This window comes from Eulemur rufifrons, chromosome 16 (assembly GCF_041146395.1).
Source record: "Eulemur rufifrons isolate Redbay chromosome 16, OSU_ERuf_1, whole genome shotgun sequence".
Classification (NCBI taxonomy): domain Eukaryota; kingdom Metazoa; phylum Chordata; class Mammalia; order Primates; family Lemuridae; genus Eulemur; species Eulemur rufifrons.
Window position 1 is genome coordinate 201,319 of NC_090998.1, and position 24,717 is coordinate 226,035.

The 24,717-nt window shown below is 53.9% G+C and overlaps 1 protein-coding gene across 2 annotated transcripts in view; it reads left to right on the forward strand.

Annotated features, from left to right (window-relative positions):
• Positions 1–24,168, forward strand: part of IQSEC3 (IQ motif and Sec7 domain ArfGEF 3) — a 115,841-nt gene extending 91,673 nt beyond the window's left edge. Inside the window, exons 8-14 of one of the 2 annotated variants that reach the window (XM_069491021.1) lie at positions 12,034–12,173; positions 13,387–13,512; positions 15,255–15,354; positions 15,528–15,689; positions 18,619–18,708; positions 20,572–20,621; positions 23,737–24,168. In XM_069491021.1, coding sequence (XP_069347122.1) covers positions 12,034–12,173; positions 13,387–13,512; positions 15,255–15,354; positions 15,528–15,689; positions 18,619–18,708; positions 20,572–20,621; positions 23,737–24,168 — 1,100 coding nt within the window. Of the gene's footprint in view, positions 1–12,033; positions 12,174–13,386; positions 13,513–15,254; positions 15,355–15,527; positions 15,690–18,618; positions 18,709–20,571; positions 20,622–20,705; positions 20,781–23,736 lie in introns of those variants that run through there. The other variant, XM_069491022.1, reaches the window with a different exon arrangement.
• The last annotated feature ends 549 nt before the right edge of the window (positions 24,169–24,717 follow it).

Below are 24,717 nucleotides of genomic sequence, written 5' to 3' on the forward strand. Positions count from 1 at the left end.
ATTTTACATAGTCCCATATTTCTCTGAGTGATTCATTCTTCTTTATTGTTTTTTCTGCATCTTTTACTGACTGGATTAGTTCGAAAGCCTTGTCTTCAAGCTCTGAAATTTTCTCCTGCTTGGTCCAACTAATTGTTTAAGCTTTATGCTGTATTTTGAAATTCCCTAAATGACTCTTTCATTTCTTTAAGTTCTGTTATATCTTTTCTTATGTTGTCTATCTCTTTAGTGACTTTTTCTTTTCCTTTCTTTTTTTTTTTTCATTCATCTCCTGAAATTATTATTGGCTTCCTTGTATTGCTTTTCAACTTTTCCATCAATCCCATTCATCTTATTTGACATACATGTTCTGGATTCCATTGCTGACATTTTGGCAATTTCCTTTTGGTTGGGGTCCATTGTTGTAGATCTATTGTGATCCTTTGGGAGTGTCAACCTAGCTTGTTTTTTCATGTGACCACAGTTCTTTTGCTGGTTTCTTCTCATTTAAAACCTCTTCTCTCAGCTCAGGGCAGATAGCTTTGTGGCGCACCTGTTCTCCTTTGCCAGAAACTCTCGTACTTAGTGAGAAGAAGGAGAGGTCCCTAGATGGTGCTTTTGTGTCCTACTCCAGAAAATTGACATGGCAGGGAAGGGGAAGATACACTGAGAGCCTGTAATGTAGCTATTCTGCATTGTCCTGTTCCCCTATGGCTGTCACAGTCCAAGCCGGTGCTGGAGGGTCTCCATGCAGAGTGGCCAGGCCACTGTTGGAAGCTTGGGCAGGGGGCTGGGTGAGTCCCTCTCTACATAGGTGGGCATTGTGGGAGATTGTTTTGCCTGGGTCTCCCCATGTGCAGTGGCAGTGGCAGGTGGGCGAGGCTGGCTAGGCAGTGGCTGCAGGTGTCAAGGCTGCAGGTGTTTACTCCACTTGGGTTCAGGTGCATTGGTGATATGCAGCCAGCAGGTCTGTGGCAGAGCATTGGATCACAGAGGTGAGTTCTACCAGGCAGCAAATGGGGCAGGGCCACAGGGCCAGGTAGCAGCACAGGAGCCACAGGGCAGGGCCATGGGCCCAGGCCACAGGCAGCTTGGGTTCTATGTCTGCACATGTCTTTCTGAGGCAGTTGCCACAGGGCACCTCAGGTGGCATCAGCAGTTCCTACTCTGTTTGAATCCCCCATTGTTGTGGGGGCACACTTCGCTCCCAGTCATGGGGCTTGTCGGAGGGGAGCATCTGCTCTTCCTGCTCCCTCTCTGGCCCAGCAGGGGGGATGTGGAGGCAGTTGTAGCAAAGCCTAGACCAGGCACTCTAGACCCGAGAGCTCAGAATGGTATTAGTTGCAATTACGTGGGAGCAAGAAGACAGAAGGTCCCCATTGCAGCCACTCTCCAGTGCAATATTCCTGCACAGTCTCCAAGTACCTCCCTGATCTCCCTGATGTGACCTCAAGTCACAGTGTCTATGGGGAGAGCATGGAGATCTGGGGTTCCCTCCTTCTGTCCTTGCCCACGTGTAGACACCTCCCCCAGGTACCTTCCGATCTTGCCAAGTGGGTCTCCCTCTCTCTCGTCTCCCTCTCCTTCACTACGAGTGTCTCCTGTCGCTTCTCTGGTGATTTACGATGCTCTATCCAAGAGGCCCCTCTGTATGTGGGCATCTACTTGCAACGTTCAATTCTCTCCTTGAGAGCGGCATGTGTGGGCTGCTTCTAGTCCACCATCTGGGCCCCCACCCCTTTATAAGGCAGTTAGACCATCTCCCACGGAGGCATGAGCCAGAGGCCAAACTGCTCTATTTCACAAGATACTCTAAGTCTTGCCTCTTTATTTTTTCTTCTCACCTGAAATCCTGTTTATTTATCTAGTCTTCTGTGGCAGTAAGTACCTCCAGGCACAAAGGTGACTGCTGTCTTGAGCTCCTATTATTCAGTTGTTGTTTCTCCTAGTTTGACCGTCTAATTTTTATAGTTTTCTTTTCTTTTTTTTTTTTTTTGCTATTGTTGGTGGGGTTTTGGGGGGGGTTATTTATTCAGGATATTATGGGGGTACAAACATTTTGGTTACATGTAATGCATTTGCCCCACCCAAGCCAGGGCTACAAACCGTCCCTCCCCCATACAGTGCGCTCTGCTTCCTTTAGTTGTGGGTTTACCCCCACTCCACTTACCCCTGACTGGCACCCAGTGAGTATTACTACCATGTGAACACCTTAGTGTTGGTCCGTTAGTACCAGTTTGATGGTGAGTACATGTGGTGCATGTTTTTCCATCGTTGTGATACCTCACTTCAAAGGATGGGCTCAATCTCTGTCCAGTATAATATATGAGGTGCTAGTTCACCATGCCTTTTGTAGTTGAGTAGTATTCCATGGTATACATATACCACATTTTATTTATTTATTTTTTTATTTTATTTTTTTTGTTGTTGTTGTTGAGACAGAGTCTCACTTTGTTGCCCAGGCTAGAGTGAGTGCCGTGGCATCAGCTTAGCTCACAGCAACCTCAAACTCCTGGGCTTAAGCGATCCTCCTGTCTCAGCCTCCCGAGTAGCTGGGACTACAGGCATGCGCCACTATGCCCGGCTAATTTTTTCTATATAGATTTTTAGGTGTCCATATAATGTCTTTCTATTTTTAGTAGAGACGGGGTCTCGCTCAGGCTGGTCTCGAACTTCCTGACCTTGAGCAATCCACCCGCCTCGGCCTCCCAGAGTGCTAGGATTACAGGCGTGAGCCACCGCGCCCGGCCACCACATTTTATTAATCCAGTCATGTGTTGATGGGCACTTGGGTTGTTTCCACATCTTTGCAATTGTGAATTGTGCTACTATTAACATTCAAGTGCAGATATCTTTATTATAGAATGTCTTTTTTCCTTTGGATAGATGCCTAGTAGTGGGATTGCTGGATCAAATGGTATTTCTATTTTTATCTCTTTGAGATATCTCCAAATTACTTTCCACAGGGGTTGTACTAATTTGCAGTCCCACCAGCAGTGTAAAAGTGTTCCAGTCTCTCCACATCCACACCAGCATTTGTTCTTTCAGGATTTTTTGATAAGGGCCATTCTCACTGGAGTTAGGTGATATTTCATTATAGTTTTGATTTGCATTTCCCTGATGATTACAGATGTTGAGCACTTTTTTATATGTTTGCTGGCCATTATTCTGTATTCTTTTGAAAAGTTTCTGTTCATGTCCTTTGCCCATTTATTGCTGTCGGTGGTTGTTTGATTTTTTCTTGTTGATTTTCTTAAGTTCTATATAGATTCTTGTTATCAGCCCTTTATCAGATATGTAGAAAGCAAATATTTGCTCCCATTCTGTAGGTTGTCTCTTCACTCTAATGATAGTTTCCTTGGTTGTGCAGAAGCTTTTTAATTTGATCAGGTCCCATTTATTTATTTTTGTTGCTGTGGTGATTGCTTTGGGGGTCTTCTTCATAAATTCTTTACCTAGGCTGATGTCTGAAAGAGCCTTCCCAACATTTTCTTCCAGAATTCTTAAGGTTTCACACCTTAGGTTTAAATCTCTTATCCATTGTGAGTTGATTTTTATGAGAGGTGAGACGTGGGGATCCCATTTCAATCTTCTACATGTGAATATCCAGTTTTCCCAGCACCACTTATTGAATAGAGATTCTTTTCCCCAATGTATATTTTTGTCTGCTTTGTCAAAGATTAGATGACAATATGAGGATGGTTTTATATCTGGGATCTCCGTCCTCTTCCAAAGGTCTATATCTCTGTTCTTGTGCCAGTACCATGCTGTTTTTGTTACTATAGTCTTATAGTAAACTTTGGAGTCTGGCAGACTGATGCCTCCCAATTTGGTCTTTTTCCTTAAGATTGCTTTGGCTATATGAGGTCTTCTCTTGTTCCAGACAAAGCATAGAATATTTTTTCTAAATCAGTAAAGAATGATGGTGGTATTTTGATAGGGATTGCATTAATTCTGTAGATCACTTTAGGTAGTATGGACATTTTAACAATATTAATTCTACCAGTCCACGAGCATGGTAGGGATTTCCATCTGTTTAGATTTTCTACAATTTCTTTTCTCAGTGTTTGGTAGTTCTCCCTATATATGTCACTCACCTCCTTCATTAAATATATTCCCAAATATTTAATTTTCTTTGATGCTGTTGTGAAAGGTGTCATGTCTTGGATTTGATTTTCGGCTTGACTGTTATTGGCATATATGAATACCACTGATTTGTGTGCATTGATTTTGTATCCTGAGACTTTACTGAATTCACTTATCAATTCCAGGAGTCTCTTGATTGAATCCTTGGGATTTTCTAGATACAGTATCATATCATCAGCAAAGAGTGAGAGTTTGACCTCTTCTGCCCCCATTTGGACACCCCTAATTCCCCTCTCTTGCCTGATTGCTCTGGCAAGGACTTCCAGCACTATATTGAATAGAAGTGGAAATAGTGGGCAACCTTGTCTAGTTCCTGTTCTAAGCAGGAATACTTTCAGTTTTTCCCCATTCAGTATGATATTGGCTGTCGATTTATCATATGTGGCCTTAATAATTTTAAGGAATGTCCCATCTCTGCCTATATTATTAAGAGGTTTTATCATGAAAGTGTGCTGGACTTTGTCAAATGCTTTTTCTGTGTCTATTGAGAGAATCATATGGTCTTTGTTCTTGCTTTTATTTATGTGGTGAATTGCATTTATAGATTTGTGTATGTCAAACCAGCATTGCATATCTAGGATAAAGCCCACCTGGTCACGATGAATTATTTTCTTGATGTGCTGTTGGATTCAATTTGCTAAGATTTTTTTGAGGATTTTTGCATCTATATTCATGAGGGATATTGGTCTGTAGTTTTCTTTTCTTGTGTTCTTTCCTGGTTTTGGTATCAAAGTGATATTGGCTTCCTAGAATGAGTTGGGGAGGATACCATCCTTCTCAATGTTTTGGAATAATTTCTGCAGTATAGGTATGAGTTCTTCTTTGTAGGTTTGGTAGAATTCAGGTGTGAACCTATCTAGTCTGGGGCTTTTTTTTTTTTTTTTTTGGAAGATTTTTTTATTGCTGCTCCAATTTCTGCACTTGATATTGGTCTATTCAGGAATTCTGTTTCCTCCTGATTGAGCTTAGGGAGGCTGTGTGTTTTCAAGAATTTGTCCATTTCCTCCACATTTTGCAGATTTTGTGCTTATAGATTTTTATAGTATTCAAAGATAGTGTTTTGTATTTTCGTGATGTCTATAGTGACCTCTCCTTTTTCATTTCTGATTGAGTTTATTATAGTCCTTTCCTTTCTAGTTCTTGTCAATCTAGCAAGAGGGCTATCAATGTTGTTTATCTTTTCGAAAAATCAGCTGTTGGTTTTATTGATCTTCTATATAGTTCTTTTATTCTCCATTTTATTTAGTTCTGCTCTGATCGTAGTTATTTCTTTTCTTCTGCTAGGTTTAGAATTAATTTGCTCTTCCTTTTCCAGTTCCTTTAGATGGTTTATTAGTTTGTTGATTTGTGACCTTTCTGTCTTATGAATGTGAGCATTTAATGCAATTAGTTTTCCTCTCGGGAATGCTTTTGCTGTATCCCACATATTCTGATAACTTGTATCCCTGTTATCATTTAGTTAAAAGAATCTTTTGATTTCTATCTGGTTCTCCTCCTTAATCCAGTAGTCATTCAGCAATAGATTGTTTAATTTCCATGACTTTGTGAAGTGATGAGTATTTCTGTTGGAATTAATCTCTAGTTTTATACCACTGTTGTCTGAGAAGATACATGGTACAATTTCTATTTTTTTAAACTTGTTTAGGTCTGATTTGTGGCCTAGGATGTGATCTATTTTGGAAAAAGTTCCATGAGCTGATAAGAAGAATGTATATTTGGCTTTATATGGATGGAATGTTCTGTAGATGTCTGTTAAAACCATTTGTTCTAGAGCTCTGTTTATGTCCATTATTTCTTTCCTTTTTTTTTTTTTTTTTGGAAGATCTGTCCAATTCAGTCAGTGGGGTGTTGAAATCCCGAGCTACTATGGCATTACTGTTTATCATGCTATTTAGATCCAACAGAGTTTTCGTTATATATCTGGGTGCTCCTGTGTTGGATGCATAGATATTAAGAATTGTTAAGTCTTCTTGTTGGATTTTTCCTTTCACCATTATATAGTGACCATCTTTGTCTTTCTTTGCTTTTGCTATTTTAAAATTTATATTGTCTGAAAGAAGGATCGCTACCTCCGCTTCTCTTTTGGCTTCCATTTGCCAGGAAGTTTGTTTTCCAACCCTTGACCTTGAATCTAAAAGTGTCTTTGTGGGTGAGGTGCGTTTCCTGGAGACAGCAGATACTTGTCTTATAATTTTTTATCTACTCAGCCAGTCTATGTCTCTTCAGTGGACAATTCAAGCCCTTCACATTTATTGAGAGCATTGATATTTGGGGTACATTTCTGTTCATATCGTTGGGTAGATTCTTATGTTTTGTTTTACCTCTTGAGCCATTGTGGAATCCAGGTTCTGATCTTTAACTCCTGAGTGATTTTACTTCGGTGAGTGTCTATTGCACTGTTCAGTGTATAATGCAGGTCTGAGTACTTCCTGCAGGGCAGGTCTGGTCTTCCGCAAATTCCATCAGTGATTCTTTGTCTGGGACAGTCTTTATTTCTCCCTCATAGATAAAGCTTAGTTTTGCCAGGTGAAAAATTCTAGGTTGGCCGTTATTCTGTTTTAGAAGATTGAGGATGGGTGTCCAGTCTCTTCTGGCTTGTAGGGTTTTAGTTGAGAAGTCTGCAGTTAGTCTGATATGTTTTCCTTTGTAGGTTATCTGTTGTTTTCGTCTTAATGCCTGAAGGATTGCTTCTTTTGTGTTTACTTTGGCCAGTCTGATAGTTATGTGATGTGGTGAATGCCTTTTCACATTAAGACTCCCAGGAGTTCTGTGTGCTGCTTGTATCTGGATATATAGGTTTCTGGCCAGGCAAGTCATATTTTCCTCCAGTATTCCAAGAAATAGATTTTCCAGCCATTGTGTATTTTCTTCTATCTCCAGAATGCCTATAATTCTTTTTTTTTTTTTTTTTTTTTGAGACAGAGTCTCTCTCTGTTGCCCGGGCTAGAGTGAGTGCCGTGGCGTCAGCCTAGCTCACAGCAACCTCAAACTCCTGAGCTCAAGCGATCCTACTGCCTCAGCCTCCCGAGTAGCTGGGACTACAGGCATGCACCACCATGCCCGGCTAATTTTTTTATATATATTTTTAGCTGTCCATATAATTTCTTTCTATTTTTAGTAGAGATGGGGTCTCGCTCTTGCTCAGGCTGGTCTCGAACTCCTGAGCTCAAACGATCCGCCCACCTCGGTCTCCCAGAGTGCTAGGATTACAGGCGTGAGCCACCGCGCCCGGCCAGAATGCCTATAATTCTTATGTTTGGTTTCTTTACATAATCCCACATTTCTTGTATGTTTCATTCTTGTCTCTTGCTTCTGTGTTCTTTTTCTTCATCTGATTTGTTTAGCACATAGGTGTTATCTTCAAGCTCTGAGATTCTTTCCTCTGCATGATCCAGCCTATTCCTAAGGCTTTCCACTGTGTTTTGAAGTTCCTCGAATGCCTCTTTCATTTCCAGGATTTCTGTTTGGCTCTTCCATAATATTTCAATTTCTTTAGAGAATTTTTCATTCATTTCCTGTATTCTACATGGTTTCTTTGTGTTGGGTTTCTATTTTCTCTTCAATTCCATTGAGTTTCCTTACAATCCATATTTGGAATTCTTCCTCCAACATTTTAATCATTTCATCTAAATTAGTATCTGAATTTAAGGGTCTCATGGTTTCTTTTCTCCTTTTTCTTTTTTTTCCTCCCCTCCTTCTCCCTCATAGTTTCTTTTGGGGGTGACTTTTCTCTCTGACCTTTCACATTCCCTGTGTTCTTTCTCTGGTTCTCTCTCATCAAGGTACTTGGTTGAGAACTGGGAGTGCTAGGACTGGTTTTTGCCCCTAACTTCAAGCCCCTAAGGGACGTTCCTTAACAGTCGTGGGAGAGGCCCGCTGGTCTTGTATTGCCTTAGAGATATTTTGGCAAGTTGGTTACCTCTGACCTGTTGTGTTCACCTCTTGCCAGTGGAGATTAGTGAGTTTGGTCCCCCAGCTTAAGCTCCCAGATGGTGAATCTCACTTGTGTGTATGACTCCACTGCCCTCTAATAGCTTCAGATGGAGGGCACTGTGTTAAGCTGTGTCACCCTATCTGTCGTTGGTTGTAGATTGCGTGGAGGAGCCAGTTATCGAGGTAATGTGATCCCTCTGTGTTGGTCTCTGGTCCCCTGGATGGGGAATACAAATGCCCCAATCTTTAGGAAGGGTCTCGCCACTCCCGAGGGTTACTTGGAAGCTATTCCCCGTTAAAGTTGAGGTAGGGGCAGGGCAGATCCCAGCTGCTGCCTGCGGGCTTGTGTGTGTGTGTGCTTCTGTGGTCTTGACCTGCAGCTGGGGGAGCCGCTGATGTGTTATTCGGGGGTCTTTCACCACCTTGGGAAGCTGCCTCTGCTGAGAGGGGTCAATTGCTGGAGTTGCTAAGGTCTCTGACCAGGCTTTTCCTTCCCGTCTGCAGACCCCACTGTCGGCAGCCATCCGGATGCGGAGAGCAAGCCCTAGAGCTACGTTCTTATTAGATGGCCTAAGCCGGTGGGGCGGCCACGTCAATGCGCTGTCAGTCATTGTAGAGCACCCAGGTCCCGCAGCTTCGTGCCGGGCGCACAGAGCAAGCGGTCTTTCTCGCTTCTCCCCACCTCCAGGGGTGGAGCCCACCGTGCGCAGCGCGAAAGTCGCTGGGCAAGGGGAGAATTGTTGCCCGACCACCGAGCGCCCAAGCCTCTGGGGACCCCTCTGATGGGGGGCTCCCTCCCCTGGGGAGCTAGCCGTGGGGGCAGCACTCAAGTTCGCCCGCCCGCACAGGCCCAGCTGGCAGAGACGACCGGTCGCGGAGGAGCGAGCGGCTTTTCTCGCTTCCCGCGCCTCCAAGGGCGAAGCCCACCGCACTGGCGCCAGAGTCCCGGGGCTGGCGGAGGGGCGCAGCCGCGTCCGAGCTGCGGACCCCCCGGACGGCGGCCGCCCGCCCGCAGAGAGCCGGCCCTGGGGGCGACTGCTCAGGCGTTGGCAGACGCAAGTTCAGAGGGCTGAATCAACAGGACAGCCGCTGTCTCCTGCGTGTCACAGTCCCGCAATCTCACGCCTGTCGGGCGAAAGGTCGTGCTCTTTCTGCCCCGCCCCGAGCCGCCTGGATCGCCCGGCTTCCGGGGCAGAGCCCCCTTTCGGTGCTCACCGCCTTTGCTCTGGCCCCGCTGACCGGAGGCCAGGTGCCCCGTGGGGTCGCGGGAAGCCATCACGCAGACCAGGCAGTCCTAGCACAGAGCACGGGGAGTTCAAGATGTTGCCCGCTATTGTCCCCTCTCCACGGCGCCCCGGGCGACTGTGCACCGACTTCAGGCACGTCCCTGTCCCACTGGATGTGGGCGTCGGCGGGGAGCCGGGTCCTCCTGCGGGTCGCTGCGCTCTTGTTCATCTCGGGGGCTCCGGACTGGCGACCCTATCTCCCAGTCACCTTTTTCTTTTTCCTGCTTTGTGTGTCCCACACTGTTTCTCTGCAGCGTCACAGCGCTGTCCTTGGGGGGAGTGGTCCACTCGTGTGTGGCTTCCGAGTTCTTCACCTCCCTCTCTGGGAGCAGAGAGCCAGGCGGTCACCTCCACCCCCCATTTCCGCTCTCCTTAACTTTTACAGTTTTCTGTATGCCGTCTTCGCTTTCTTGCTCGGCTTTCCGGAAGGTGTCCGTGGCATTATTTTTCAAGCCTCCTACCAAGTTTTTCATTCCTGCTCTCATATTTTTCATTTTCAATAGCTCTCTTTTGTCCTCTAAATATTTCTCTTTTATAGCATTTTATTCTTGTTTTGTAGATGCAATATCTTTTCCTATCTCTTTGAAGATATTAATATGTTTTGTTTGTTTGCTCTGGTTTCTCCCTACTTTCCTCTATTTCTTCTGGGTTCTTGTTTTTACCCATATTTCTTTCTCTTTTATGTTATAGACTTTCCAAGTATAATTAATAAAATTTGGTTGTCAATTCATATTTAAGAGTGAGGCAAGGCGCAGTGGCTCATGCCTGCAATCCTAACACTCTGGGAGGCCGATGCAGGAGGATCACTTGAGGCCAGGAGTTGATGACCAGCCTGAGCAAGAGCAAGACCCGTCTCTACTAAAAATAAGAAAAATTAGCCAGGCTTGGTGGCACATGCTTGTAGCCCCAGTTAATCAGGAGGCTGAGGCAGGAGGATCGCTTGAGCCCAGGAGTTCAAGGCTGCAGTGAGCTGTGATGAAGCCACCACACTTTAGCCTGGGCGACAGAGAAGACTCTGTCTCAAAAAGAAAAAAAGATGAGCTGCTGAAAAACTGATTAAAAACTGTGAGCATGGGTGGGGGCTGCTGACTGGTGGGCTTTCCTGGAGGGTGATTTAGTTGCACTGCTTCATTGGGAGACCCCAACTACAGCATCTTCTGATATTTCTCCTGTGCTGGTTGATCGCCCAGAAGGTAAATGTCCGATCTGCCGCCCAGAGGGCATGATTCTGGCTGCCAGAGTTCTGAGACCTTTGTGAGAAACAGGGTTGAGGAGTCTCTTAATATGTAGACATCAACTTCATCCCCCTGTTTTCAGCACAGACTCCCACCCTTGGCTGGTCTTGGGGTCCCCCAGCCCAGGGTTCTAGAAGATGAGCCCCCAGTCTTCTGCTGGCGTGAAGAGGGACAGAGAAGTGTAACCGTTTTTTAACTGACTTTCGACCTGCTTTCTGTTCTCCAGCCCACCTTCACCTCCACTTCCAGGGTTGCTGTTGCCACCAGTTCCAAGGCCCTTGGTGGCTCTGTGGTGCCCGTGGCTCCGAGCCTCTCTGCTGGCTCCGGATTCAGCTTTCTCAGCCTTGCTAGTCCGTCCACTCATTCGTCCACTTTCCAGGTCGCGGGCGCCATTCATTGCCCCACCCCGCTTGTCTTTGTGGGTTTATTCCTTTCTCCCCAGTCTGCAGACGCAGCAGAGGCGTGCGGCCCACTGCCTGGAACTGGGACTGCTGTGGATTTGGTCTTTCTCCCGCCCTTCCTTGCCTGCAGCCTGTGTGCCTCAGCACCCCGGGCTGCATGGCTCATTTGTGCAACTTTACAAACCAAGATCAGATGTGAAGAAGCCGGGGCAAGGCAGGGAGCTGCTCCTAGAAGACATGATGTCCTCCGAGGAGCTGGGAACACTCTTTGGGGACACTTGCTGAAGTGGTTTTATTTTTCATTTTTCCCTCTTATAAAAGAAGCATATAGTCATTAAAGAAAGAATTGGAAAAAGTAGAAAGAAGACATTTTTTATCACCTCTGTTTCTACCTCCAAAAGAAATTTGTTTGCATGTTATTATATTTCCTCCCAGGATTTATTTGTCATCAGAGCTTTATCATCACCACACAGCAGAAGATAGGGTGAGGGTCTCACCACCCACATCACCATGGGGGTCTGCCTGTCCCCATGTCCTCATTAGGGAGGGATCTGCTACCCCTTCTAGGACCAATCACTTAGCACCGGGCTCCCTACAGGAGGGCAGAGAGGGCCCAGGAGGAGGAGGTTCAACAGAGAACAAGACAGAAGTCGTCAAGATGCCCTCGTGGCGGGGGTGGGGGAGGGGCTAGAACAAACACACAGAAGACAGTGGAACCGCAGAAGCAAAGCTATTAATACTTAGCAGGAACATGGAGGCTGTATTTGACAATCAGGAAGGCGTCCTGGGAGAAGGGAGAAGAGGTTGGTTAGGGAACATCACGGGACGAGGCTGGAGATGTGTGCTGGGGCCGTACTGTGGTAGTTTGGGTGCCTGGCTAAGGAACTTGCCCTTGATTTAATGTGTATGGGGCTCAGCACTGAAGGGTTTGGAACAAGGACATGGCAAAATCAAGGCCACCTCTAGGAGCCCCCGTGTGGTAGGGGCTTCCTCTCTGGCTCCAGGGCTCTGACAGCCTCCCTCCACCTCCCCCCGCCCGCCCCCCTTTGGTAGGTGTGGACGATGGCGCCGACATCCCCAGGGAGCTGGTGGTAGGCATCTACGAGAGGATACAGCAGAAGGAGCTCAAGTCCAATGAGGACCACGTGACGTACGTCACCAAGGTGGAGAAGTCCATCGTGGGCATGAAGACAGTAAGTGTCCACCGCAGAGCAGCACTTGCCACACAGGGGGTCGGCTGCCTCCCCGGTTGCTGAGCCTCACGCATCTCCGTCCCCCCTGCTTCTTTTCCTCCTGGTAGCTCCTGCCTTTCTCCTCCTTCCCTTTCAAAAGCCTTTGAACCCTTCCTGCTATTCTTTCACTGAATGGTTACTGAGTGCCTACTGTGTGTCAGGCACGGCTCCTCTTTTGTCCATTGCCTAATTTCCTCATTGCCTCTGGCCACCAGATGCTGCAGCAGGAGAGACTGAGGTGAGATGTCAAGAAGGACTGCCCAGTTGTCTAGGGTTGAAGCATCTGGGTGGCCAGTGGGGAGGTTGGGGATGCCTTTCCTAGGATGGGGTGCATACCAGGCATTCCTGGATGGTCCTGATAAATAGAAGGCAGGAAATGGACTGGAGTAGGCTCTGGGCTGTGCTGTCTCAAACCACTGAGGTGCCCATTAGCTGCGACGCGTTCCAAGCGTGCAATGATTTTTAAAGTGAGCGTTCTCTGTAGGTCACCACACTCCTGTGTCAGCAGAGGTACTTTGTACCGTGAATATAAAGGACGCAGAGAAGTGTCCCGTTCCTCCTGCCTCCATTGCTGGCTCAGGGAAGACGCAGTTTGGGAGAGTTGGGGACCTCCTCTGAGGCTCTGCACCGGGCCGCCTCCAGCCAGCCTGTGCGGGGCTGGCCTTTTCTGCTCTAGAGCCTTCCTTGCTGCGGTCTGAGTGCCTGTCTGGCTGCAAGTGACAGGCTTGTCTTACACACTGGGGTAGACGTGCGGTGTCCCTGTGAGCCCCTCACTCTTACACACTTGTATCTGGGTGCGCGGCAGGGAAAGGTGGAGGTGTCATAGCTGCAGGTCACAGCTCAGGACATGGGGACACCCTCGAGGTCATAGAGGGCAGAAGGTCGACAGTGGCTGGGCGGAACAATCTGAGAGCTCCTGCCAGTGTCCTTCCCCACCCACCCACTCCCCGCTGACTGCAGCTTCCTGAACCCCCTCTCCTGTGGCCTTGCTCCCCAAGAGGCCTGAGGAAGGGAAAGAGTCCTGGGTGAGGAGAGAGCAGGTTTAGGGTCAAGTTCAGGCCCTGCAGTAGAACCAGAGCCCCCTCCCTTCTCCCTGGAGAACGGGTGCTGTGAGGCGGGGCCGTGGTTTCTGGGGTTCCTCCCGCGGGGTGCCGAGTGCCGTCCTCGTGTCCAGGTGCTGTCCGTGCCCCACCGCCGCCTGGTCTGCTGCAGCCGGCTCTTCGAGGTGACAGACCTGAACAGGCCGCAGAAGCAGGCGGCCCATCAGCGGGAGGTGTTCCTCTTCAACGACCTGCTGGTGGTGAGCGCCCACCCGGGACCCCGACAGGGCAGGGGGGCGTCTGGGGTTTCCAGCAGAGGCTCCCTGCATGGGACGGATGCAGCTTTTCCTAGCGCCTTCACAGCGTGGGCGTGAGGAAGCCCAGGCAGGTACGATAATTCGACTTTCCACGTCATGAGGCAGAGACGCTAAATGGTCTGCTCACAGCTACGCAATCAAGGTGCAAAGGAGCCGGCTCCCTGCCCGTCTGCCTCTCCACGTGCAGGAAACCCAGGGCAGGAGGGCTCGGCGACACGCCATCCTGGGAGGGACGGGGCTGGGTGGGGCAGGCGCTGTCCCTGGGCCTGGGAGGGCCGGGCTGCGTGGGTGTGCGTGTGCACACACACGTCTGTGGGCTGCGTGTCCTCTGCTCTTTGAAAACAGGAACCCATTCAACACATATTTATCACGTTGACTGTGCCAGGCATTGTTCTCAGTGCCAGAAGACAGTGCAGAGCAGGGTTTGGACAGACGTGTCTTCCCCTGTGTTTTCCTCTCCATCCGTGAGCCACGCGGGCACGCCCTCTAAAGTGATCCCAAGCCTAACGGCACCGCCCCACTGCATTCTAGTCCTGCCTCCAGGGACAGGCCTGGCTCACGTATCAGCCCCACACAGGTCTGCCTGCTCCCGAGGCCCACCCTGCACCAAGCAGCGGCAGGAGCAATCCTTCCAGAGGGCACAGCAGGCCATGTGGCCACCCTGCCCAGAACCTGCCCCGCTCCCCGCGCAGTGCCACAGTCCAGACCTGCCAGGCCCAGGTCCCCAGCCTGCCTCCCTGCAGCCTCCTCGGGCTCTGCGAGCTGCCCCCTGCCGGCCAGGCCTCGCTCTGGCCGCTGCCGCTGCTTGGAAAGCTCCTCCAGAGCCACCCCGGCCCCGCCTCTGCCTCCAGGTGTCACCACCGGGGGCCACCTCCTCGGGGAGGCCCTCCTGCCCACTTGGCAAGGAGGTCTGCCACTCACTTTGTGTTCCTTACCCGCCTCCTTTTTCTCCAGAGCACTTAGAGATTCCGAAATTCCCTTACGCATCCTTTCTGCACTTTGTGTTTTGCTGTCACGCTTTTCCACCTCCACTCTTGCCGCACCTGCAGGGCGGGCTCTGTCCGTCTCCTGTGCTCCCACAGCCCAGCGCATAGGTGGTGCTGACTTTATCAAAGTGAGCTTCCATTTTGGTAGTGGAGAGAGAGAGAAAATAATTAAGGAAACAAACGAACAACCTAACAGAGAGAGAAGGTGCTGTGAAGACAGTAAACAGGGTGGCAGAGAGTGACTGGGGTGGAGGGGGCGGTTTGGGGTTTATTTTGTTTATTTTTCTAGGCAGAGTGGCCCAGGAAGGCATCTCTAAGGAGGCAGCATTTGAGTTAAGACCCAAGGAGTGAGAGTGACCAGCCGTGCAGAAAGCTGCAGGGAGAGTGGCGGGAACGGCCACCCGGGCAGGGCAGGGTGTGGGTCGGCGTCCCCATGCGGAGAGAAGAACCACTGGAGGGTTCTATGCAGTGAAGAAACATACTTTGACACAGTGTGTGTATGTACGTGTGTGTGTGCGTATCTACATGTAGATCTGTGTGTGCATGTATTTAAGAGTGCGTGTGTGTACATATGTATCTGTGTGTGTGTGCACTCATGTGTTCATGCATCTCCCTGGATGTTCCTGCATCCACGTGTGCACACGTATGTTTACCTGTTGCACACCCATCGGTGTGTGTCACTCTCCCTTCCTTGGCCAGATTCTCAAACTCTGCCCGAAGAAGAAGAGCTCCTCCACGTACACCTTCTGCAAGGCGGTCGGCCTTCTGGGCGTGCAGTTCCACCTCTTTGAGAACGAGTGTGAGTCTCCGAGAGCGGGTGGACGGCCCGGAGAGGCGGGGGTGGGGGGAGAAGGGCTGGCTGCAGGGTGGAGGCGAGTGCCGCACAGACCCCGTCCCCCCGGCTGGCTGGCTGGCCCCAGCCCTCAGCTGCTGCTGCTCACGGCCCACCGGGGCCTGGGGTCTGGCTTCCAGATTACTCTCACGGCATCACACTGGTGACCCCGCTCTCGGGCTCTGAGAAGAAGCAGGTGCTGCATTTCTGTGCCTTGGGCTCAGACGAGATGCAGAAGTTCGTGGAGGACCTGAAGGAGTCCATCGCCGAGGTGACGGAGCTGGAGCAGATCCGGATAGAGTGTAAGGACGCGGGGTGCCCAGGCTGTCCCAGGCAGTCGGCAGGGGTGCACGGGTAGGCTCTGGGCTACCAGAGGCAGGGGCAGCTTGCAGACAGACACGCCCCTGACCCCTGGGAGCCGCCCTGTCCTGCGCTTGCCCTCCTCTGGCCCCTCCCATCTGTTGACCCCCGCACCATCCTGGGCTCTCAGTCACAAGGGCCACTATGAGCGAACTGCTTCTCACCTTCTCGCCACATGTGTGCGCATCTCGCTGGGCACCTGGGGCTGCAGGTGGGCCCCTTGGGACAGAGAACTCTGCTGCGTCTGCCCAGGACGCCAGGTGAGCTGGCCCAGGCAGGCATGCAGACCGTGAGGTCCACGCGCTCGGGGCCTTTCTTCCCACCCCATGGTCTCTCGTCGCCTTCCCCCAGATCTAGTCCAGGTCTGCGTGTTGCATCTGGTTAGTTTCCCTTCTTTAATCTTTTTTAACCTGGACTCATCCCTCCACTTTATTCTTCATGACGTTGGCTTTTGGCAGAGCCCAGGCTGGTGTGCTCACTCTCCTTCATCTTGCTGTTGTCTTTGTGTTCGTCTAAGGAATGCCTAGATTCTGGATTGTTCCAATCCAGGAGTGTCAGAGAGTGCGCGGGGCTCCCCGTGTGCCCAGGTGGCTCACCAGCTGCTCTCTGGGTCAGAGAAGAGCAGCAACGGCCTTCAGCCACGCCCCTCTGCAAACGTTTACTGTTGAAGCACTGCAGTGCCTTCAGGTAGATTTTAAGGGAAAATTAAATACGAATGGATTCAGAAACTCAAACAGAAAATTAAAAATAGACCTCAGGTCTGCTCCTGTGGCCACTTACTTGGAAAGTGTTTCTAAATCAGTGTAAACCGTTAGGCAACAGGAAAGGCAGTGGGAGTATCTGAGCAGGGACCAATATGACAGGGTGGTACTTTTTAATCGTCATTTCTGAAGCACCTACTATGTGCCAGGCAGTTTGTTTGTATCCCGCCAGTCCCCACAGTGATGCTGCCAGGCAGGTGTTTGTCCCCACCCTGCAGATGAGGCTCAGAGAAGGTAAGTAGCGTGTCCAGGTCGTGCGTATCAGAAGTGGAGGAGCTGTCGTTTGCATTTAAATCTGATTCCACGGTTCATGAACTTGTGAGAGTGAGAGAAGAGGTTCCGTCTATAATTTCCGAAGAAAACAATCTGAATCGGGGCTAAACAGAGCTCCGCAGACGAGGCGTGTGGCTCCGGCAGCCGCTCGGCGGGGAGAGGTGCACGTGGACTCCCTTTCCCAGGCTGTTGGCTCATTTCAGTTCAGCGGTTTAACAAACAGACTCTTTTCAAGGGCTGGACTGGATGTCCAGAGAGGCCACCTCGGCTGTTGTTCTGGAACATTCTCAAGGATGCACCTTGAAATGGCTTCACTTCTCTTGGTGTCAGAATGTCCCGGGTGGCCCTGCAGCCACAGCACGTCACCTCGCGCAGCACCGCCGGCAGAGGCTCCTCCAGCCCCGGGGCAGCACAGCCGTCCTTCCCGAAGCAGCACGGGACTGGGCATCGGCAGTCTGTGAGGCCAAGGGGCGGATGGGTGGCAGGGGCAGGGAAAAGGCCCACGCTCGGCTCCCAGTCTTCAGACGCAGAGAAAGGGAGGGGACAGCTGAGGACAGATGGAGGGCTGGCCAGGAAGAAGGAAGGGAAAGAAGTCAGAAAAAAAGAGAATGAAAAATAGTCCCAGCTTCCATTTACTGAGCACTTTTTCACGCCAGGCACTGGGCTCATTGCTGAGCCTGTTAATTCTCTCAACTTTCCACGAGTGGGCATTATCGTCCTCATTTTACGAATGAGGAAACCGAGGGTAGCAGAGCTTCAGGAAGTGGTCCAGGTTCACAGTCAGTGATAACACAAGATTTGCACCCAGGTGCCCCAGACCCAAGCTTGTAATCACGGCGCTAATTTCTCCAAAGCCAGGAGACCCCCCTGGGGGAGAGAAACAACTCCCAGTTCAGCACGAATGTTTGGCGTGACTGATGGTGTGACCCGGGTGAGCAGGACAAATGGTTCTGGTGTGGAGGTGTGCAGTTCAATGTCCCTGGGTTCTAGACAGCCAGAAAGACAGACAGTGGAACCCGGGGGAGTAGCTTTGATAAAAGGAACTTGAATCATGTCTCCGGGAAGAGAGGCCAGAGAAGTGATTTAATAATGACTGTCAGACCCCCGAGGATGGCAGTTCTGAAGCACCACCGAGGAGAACAAGAAGGAACAGGTTTCCAGTGCAGAGAGGAATTAAAGTTCAGTGCCGAGACAGACGTCCTGGCCACGCAGGCTGCGTGGCACTGACAGGTCCTTGGGCACGTGGAATTTCCATTTCCTCCTTGGGAGACCTCTGAGCGCCCTGCAGAGGCCCAGCGGCAGAGGCAGGCTCAGTCCTGCCAGGTGCAGGGGGTGTGGACAGGATGTCGCCAGCTGTCACTGAGGTCTGCGGTGCCGAGAGCTCTGTGATAGAAGCTAAGACATACTGGGCACTACCACAGCCAGGCCTGGCTCCGAGTGCTGGACGTGTACCTCCTCGTGTAATCCCGAAGTGGGCACACGTGTCCCATCAGGTGAGGCCCAGAGAGGTTAGGGGCGTTACCTAAAGCCACACAGCTAGAGAGTGTTGAGCCAGGATTCAAACCCAAGCAGTCAGCCTCCCCTGTACCCGCCTCTCCTGCCGCCTCTCTGACATGCGAGTGGGTCCTACCGTCCCGCACAGGGGGACAGACTGCAGCTCTGGGGCGTTTCACTTGCTGTCGGTTGTGGCCAGCCTCCAGTCCCTGTTTCCTAGCGTGTATGGGAGGCCCTGCCCGCCTCCCCTTCCTCCCCTTCCTGCTCTCTCCTCGTTTCTTCCCTCACCTGCGCCTGGCCGAGCTCAGGGCTTCTCTCCTTCATGGGTTTCTCCACCCCTTAGGGGAGCTGGAAAAACAGCAGGGGACAAAGACGCTGTCCTTCAAGCCCGGAGCCCAGGGGGACCCGCAGTCAAAGCAAGGATCGCCTACGGGTGAGCGTCGGCCTGGCCTGGGGCCTGGCACGTCCTGGGGCGTGTGGGTGGGAGAGGCGCCCGTTCCTGTGGCCGCTGCTCTCTGCTGAGCGGTGCCAGCCGTGCTCTCTGACCGGGGCTGCGGGCGTGGGCGTGAGGAGGCAGGTGGGAGAGAAACGTGTCCGTTTTGCAAACTGCACCAGAGCTGCGAGTCCATGTGCAATGTCGCCGTCTGCCCTGCGGCAGTCGGGCCAGAGGCCTGCTGTCCTGGCCCCTCCCCTGCAGCCAGCTCTCTGACACTGCTGGTTCACTGGGGTGATCAGAGGGTGGTCAGGAGAAACCCCACGAGAAAAACTCCCCAGCCGGGAGCCCGGTGAGAAGGCAGGGTGGCCAGAAGAGTCTGGAAATCCGGCTCTGCCCCATGCAGTCCTTTCGCTAACCCGCTGGCAGCACTCTCTAACCCCGGGCCAGGTCAGCTCAGCCCAAAATCCAGACAGACCCCCAAACTCAGTTTCTCCAAGTTGAATGTTCACTCCAGCCGAATCAAGTCAGCTTCGGAGTTGGTACCTCCTTCGGCCACGTTCTCTAGACCTGCTTCCTCCTGCCTCTGACACCCCTGCCCTACACATCCTGCCCTGAACCTTACGCCCCTGCGGGGGTCCCAGGAAGCACCGCCTCCCTCCCCCAGCCCCAGATAAAGAGGAGGAGAGCAGGCGTGAGAGTTAAACCCCGTCCCAGCAGGACCCAGCAAACCACCCGGACCTGCGCCTGCTGACCCGGTGGTCCCTCTCGCGCGCGGGGCTCCCGAGGGCCCACTGCCCGCACGCCCACCGCCGGGTCACAGCAACACCCGGTCTGGGCTGAGGAGCCCCGGTGGCTCCATGTGGCCACAGCCCTCCGTGGGTGGCCCTCACGCCTGCCCTGGGACAGCGAAGACATGCGATTCATTTTCCAAGCAGGACATGGGGCCCCTTCTGCTAGGAGGAGGTTCTTGCTGTCGCGGAAACTTTTGCATGTGGGTCTGGCCTGCCGTGTGCGTCCGCATCTCCGCACCAGCTCTCGGTGGGCCCTTGGTTTCCGCACAGCCACAGGACGGGGCCTCCGCTCATTTTCACAACCGTCCAGACCTAGAGCCAGTCCTCAGGGCCACCTATTCCCTGCCACCCCACCCTGCACCCACATCCCCACCCGCCTCTCCCGTGGAAGCTGCAGCCCTGGCCAGGCAGGGAGGCGGGTCTCCTTCCCTCTAACGCTGCAGAAAGCAGGGAGCCCAGCAAGGGGAACTGGCACCCCCAGGGCGGTGGGAAATCAGAGGGGCCCCTGCCAGGGGTGGGGGTGGAAGCCAGGGGTGACTCAGCCAAAAAGCGCCATGAAGCTGTCCTCGGGGGTCCACAGGGTCCCTGCTGCTACATCAGGCCAGCCAGAAGGCCTGGCAGTAATTACAGAGCCATTATGGGCCGTCACGGTGCCAGCGCTGTGGGGAGTGCTGTGCAGGCCTGGCCCCTGGAGTCCTCCCCACGCAGCGGGGTCTCAGGGGTGGGAACAAGGAGCCTGCAGAGAAGGAGGCCGCCCGACATGGTGCGGAGACCATGCCTGCCCCGTACGCCACCTGCACGGCCCACGCCGGGAAGGCCTGGACTGCGGGTAAATTAGCCTGGACGATGGCAACATCAGAGGGAGTGGCAGAGACCTTCCGGTCTGTGGGGGCCCAGAGAGATGTAGCGTCTTGCCCAGGGTCACACACCAAAGTGGCAAAACTGGGCCCCGCCTTCCAGGCCCAGGGCCTTGTCTGGGTCTCACGCCTGCTCCTCCGACTGCAGGGGTGCCTGGGGGAGGGTGTGTGTGGGCCGGTGGAGAACAGCCCTGTGCTCTTTGTGTTCAAAGCCAAGAGCGGAGCTGTGCTCGGGGAGCAGCCGGCGGAGAGCGCGGTGGAGGTGAGTGGAGGCCTGGTCGCCCAGGTGAGTGGTTCCTTGCCGACGTGTCCCTCTTCTCACCGTCTCTGTTGTTTCTCTTCTCAGGTGTTAATCAATGCCTCCCCAGCCCGACTCACCATTTTACCAATTTCAAGAGATACAATTAAAAGTTACTGCTAGCATGGGTAATGCCACTGTTCCAGCGCCTAACTAAGCCACGAGCACTTTCTCCCCATTCCCCGGCCCACTGCCCCTCCAAGGCCCAGCTCCCAGACTCACAGGTGGAGTTGGAGCCCCTGACACCCAGGGCCCCCCAGGTCCGCTTCCCAGCAAACTGCCTCCTGCTCCCCAGTACCCGCCGTACCCAAGAAGCCAGCATCCTTCCTCGAGCTCCATGGGGAGCCTGGGTTCCCTCCAGAGAGTCACCCCTAAGTCCAGGCCCCAAGGGATCACTTTGGGGCAGACCCTGCCCTCTCTGACAGCGGAGGCCGGAGATTTGAGGGTGGGGACGGGTGGGAGGGGGCTGCCCCCGGAACGGCCGGTCCGTCTGGAAAGGTGGCCACAGGCCAGGGACGGTGCAGGAGACAGCAAGGCAGGGAAAGTGGGGCTGCCTCAGGGGTTCTTGGGGGAAGAGCTGACAAATGTGAAGACCCTCCAGCGGGGGGGAGGGGGCACAGGGGAGCAGCAGTGGCTGGCCCCTGCCAAGCTCCCAAAGAAAGTGCCACCTGTGGGAGGAGCATGCAGCGGCCCCAGCCCTGCCCTCCCCCACCCCACTCCCGCCCCATCCCCCACACCCCAGTGAACCCCACCCCACACTTTTCCCCCAAGCCTGGGGACCCCCAGCTGCACCCACAGACACCTCCTTCCCCAACCCACTGCCACCACTTCAAGCTGGAGGGGCCCCCACTTAGGTGTCTGAGGGAGGAGCCCCAGTCTGCCTAAGCTCTGGGAAGGGCAGGACGCCCCAGGGGGGCTCAGTTCTTTCTCCCCGTCCCACGGCCCCCACCCCACACGCCCGTGTCTGGAGGAGGCACCTTACTCGGAGGAGCTTCCTGCCCCGGCAGCCGACCAGCCCCCAGGGTGGGTATTCCATCCCCGCCCCGCGCTCTGCGGCTGCCCGGCTGCCCGCCCTGCCAGCCCGCCCTGCCAGCCCGCCCTGCCTCAGCCTGAGCTGCCGGGACGCGCTCCCTCCTGCCCCGCCCGGGCGGGTGGCCGTCTGCACGGCTGCCGCCTCAGCTAGCTCCAGGGCCCTCGCTGGGCTCTGCTCTCCTCACAGAGGGCAGCCTCGCCGCCCTGGCCTCGCAGCTGGACCCGAGCTCTCTTGTCCCCTGCCCTCTGCCATCGCCTGGCGAGCCCTCTGGCAGGCGCTTCTCCATCTCCCTGAGCCGTCCTTACCTGCTGCTCACGCTCCACCCGCCCCCAGCCCCCTTCTTTCTTTCTTTCTTTCTTTCTTTCATGAGCAGGGAGGTGAGAAGGTCAGAATGAGAGGGCATTTTGCTGTCACTTCCTGCTTTTCACTTACCATTAAAGATCAAGGACCCCTCTGGGGCGGGGCTGGGGTGCAGGCCGCCCAGAGCGTGGGCGGGAAGCGGGTGCCAGGTGCCGCCCAGAGCTGTGGCTGCGGTGGGAGCCGCAGGGAGGAGGAGAAAGAAGGCTCAGGGGTCTGCACAGGACAGCTGGGAAGCCCAGGGGAGGGAGGCAGGGGACACAAGCCCGCCCTGGCCATCTCAGGCCGCTTTTCTCCTGGGGAGCAAGTCCTGGTGAGGAAGGAGCCCGTGCCTCCAGCAGCGGTGGTGACAGAGAGGCCTTCTGCCCGCGTGAGGACCAGAGGGCTCCGCGAGGGGAGGCGGCCCCAGCCACGCTCTCTGGCTGCCATGTGTCTTGGCAGGACAGTGAGGGGCTCAGGGGCTCCTTCGTCTGTCCAGGGGGATCTCGGGCCTGGAAAATAAAGCCTGCAACATGCGGAGCGTGGGGGCGGGGCCTTGTGACTATTGAGGGGCAGACAAGGGCCTGGGAGCCTTGGGAGGAAAGCAGCCCCCTGGGTGTGCACAGATCCAGGAAGGGGTCTCTGAAACTGTTCCTGTAGCCGCCAAACGGGATTAGGGCTCCAGGGTCATTTTGGGCTTGGCCAGCCTGGTCAAGGCCCGGGATAAGGCACCGCCTTCCAGCCTTGGTTTCCCCTCTGTGCTCTGAGCAGCCAGCCCTCGGTGGTGGTGCCCAATAGGAAGCATCCCCAGAGAGAAGCAGAGTCCCAGTCAGTCCCGAAGGGCCCAGGTGTTGGGAGAAGGTTGCGGTGTGTCCTAGCTACAGCCTGGGGAGCTTGGGGTGGAATTAAATCCTTCTCCTTCCAGAATCCTCTGGCCTCCTTCTGCCCATCTCCTCCACCTCCCCTGCCTGGCAGGTTGACAATGACCTCCATGGTCTGAGGGAGGAGGCTCTTGAGTGTGTCTGGGCCACCACCTCCTGCCCCACCCAGGGGGGACAGATCAGAGCCGTTCTCGGAGGGCTACCTCCAGCACCCGGGCAAATCTGACCAGGCCCGGGCCCTGACTCCGCCCTTGGCTGTCTGGGCTGCTCCTGACTGCAGGGCCCTGGCCTCGGGGAGTCCCGGGGACGGGGGAGGTGCAGATCACCCCTGCAGGGGTCCTTGGCATTCTGGGGTTTGGGCACCTTCGTGATGTCGGTAGCGACGAGGAGGCTCTTCTTTAACAAAGTGAGGCTTGCATGGCCCACACGTGCCGGACTCTGTCCCTGTGCCTTGCCTTCCCGGGCTGCACACACTCCAGGGAGGCGGGGAGGGCCGAGACCCCTGGCCCTGCACTGCAAGCCGGAGTTGGTGGAGAAGGAGGTGGGGAGAGTCTGTGTGGCCCAGAGCCACCCAGCGGAGCCCACCTCACAGAGGGGGAGACTGAGGCGGGGGGACGGCGCTGCTCATGGTCAGCGGCAGCACACGGCAGTGTCTCTGCTCACGCTCCCTCCCGGGGACAGCCAGGGTCAGGTCCCAGGTTCCTCTGGGTAGAGAGACCGAGCGGGGCAGAGAGCAGAAGGGGGGCCAAGGGAGGCTCAGGGTAGCCCTCCTGGCAGCTGGGAATTAGTCTTGTAACATTTCATGCTTCTCTGGCTGTTTCTAAACTAGGTGTCAATTCACAACAGGCTTCAAACGTCCCAGCACAAGCCCGGGCTGGGGGCCGAGAGCGGAGCGCCGGCACCATTGCCAGACCTGCAGCCTAGCCCCTCGAGAGAGCAGCCCCCACCGCTGCCGCCGCCGCCCACACCCCCCGGCACCCTGGTGCAGTGCCAGCAAATTGTGAAGGTCATTGTCCTGGACAAGCCCTGCCTGGCCCGCATGGAGCCCCTGCTGAGCCAGGCTCTCTCCTGCTACACCTCGTCCTCCTCCGACTCCTGCGGCTCCACACCCCGGGGCGGCCTGGGCTCCCCGGTCAAGGTTGTCCACCAGCCTCCGCTGCCCCCGCCCCCGCCGCCCTACAACCACCCTCACCAGTTCTGCCCCCCAGGGTCCCTGCTGCACCGGCGCCGCTGCTCCAGCGGCTCCAGGAGCCTGGTGTAGCCTCTGCCAACCCTGCTGCCACGGGGGCCTGGCCGCCCCTGCCGCTCCCACCTGCTGGCACAATACATTCCTGGTCACTGATCGCCATAGTTTTGGAAAGAGAACCCCACTCCCTGGCACCTGGGTTTGCCTTGTCCCACCATCCCCCACCTCAGTTGAGCACCCCCTCCCCAATCTGGAGACGCCACTTCACTCTCCTGGGCCCTGCACAGCCAGACTAGGCGGCCGCCTCTTCCTCTGCCCCCCACTGTCCCCCGTGGGGCCGTGGCCTGAAGAAACCAGAGCTGAACTGCGACTTTGAGCCTGTTGGTGCCCAGAGGCCTCAGGCCAGGGCACAGCCCAGGGTGGTGGTCTGTGCCACGCTGAGTGGAGGAGGGTTAGCCCGGGCTCCCTGGGGGCTTTCTCTGCTGCCCCCGCACCCCCAAGCCCAGCGGGGTCCAGAGGCTGCTCCCTGGTCTCCAGGACGTGGGCTGTCCTTCCCCCTCCCGCCAGGGCCTTCTGCTTTCTCAAGAGCTGCCCGGACCCCAGGAAAGCGTCGGGAAAGGGAGG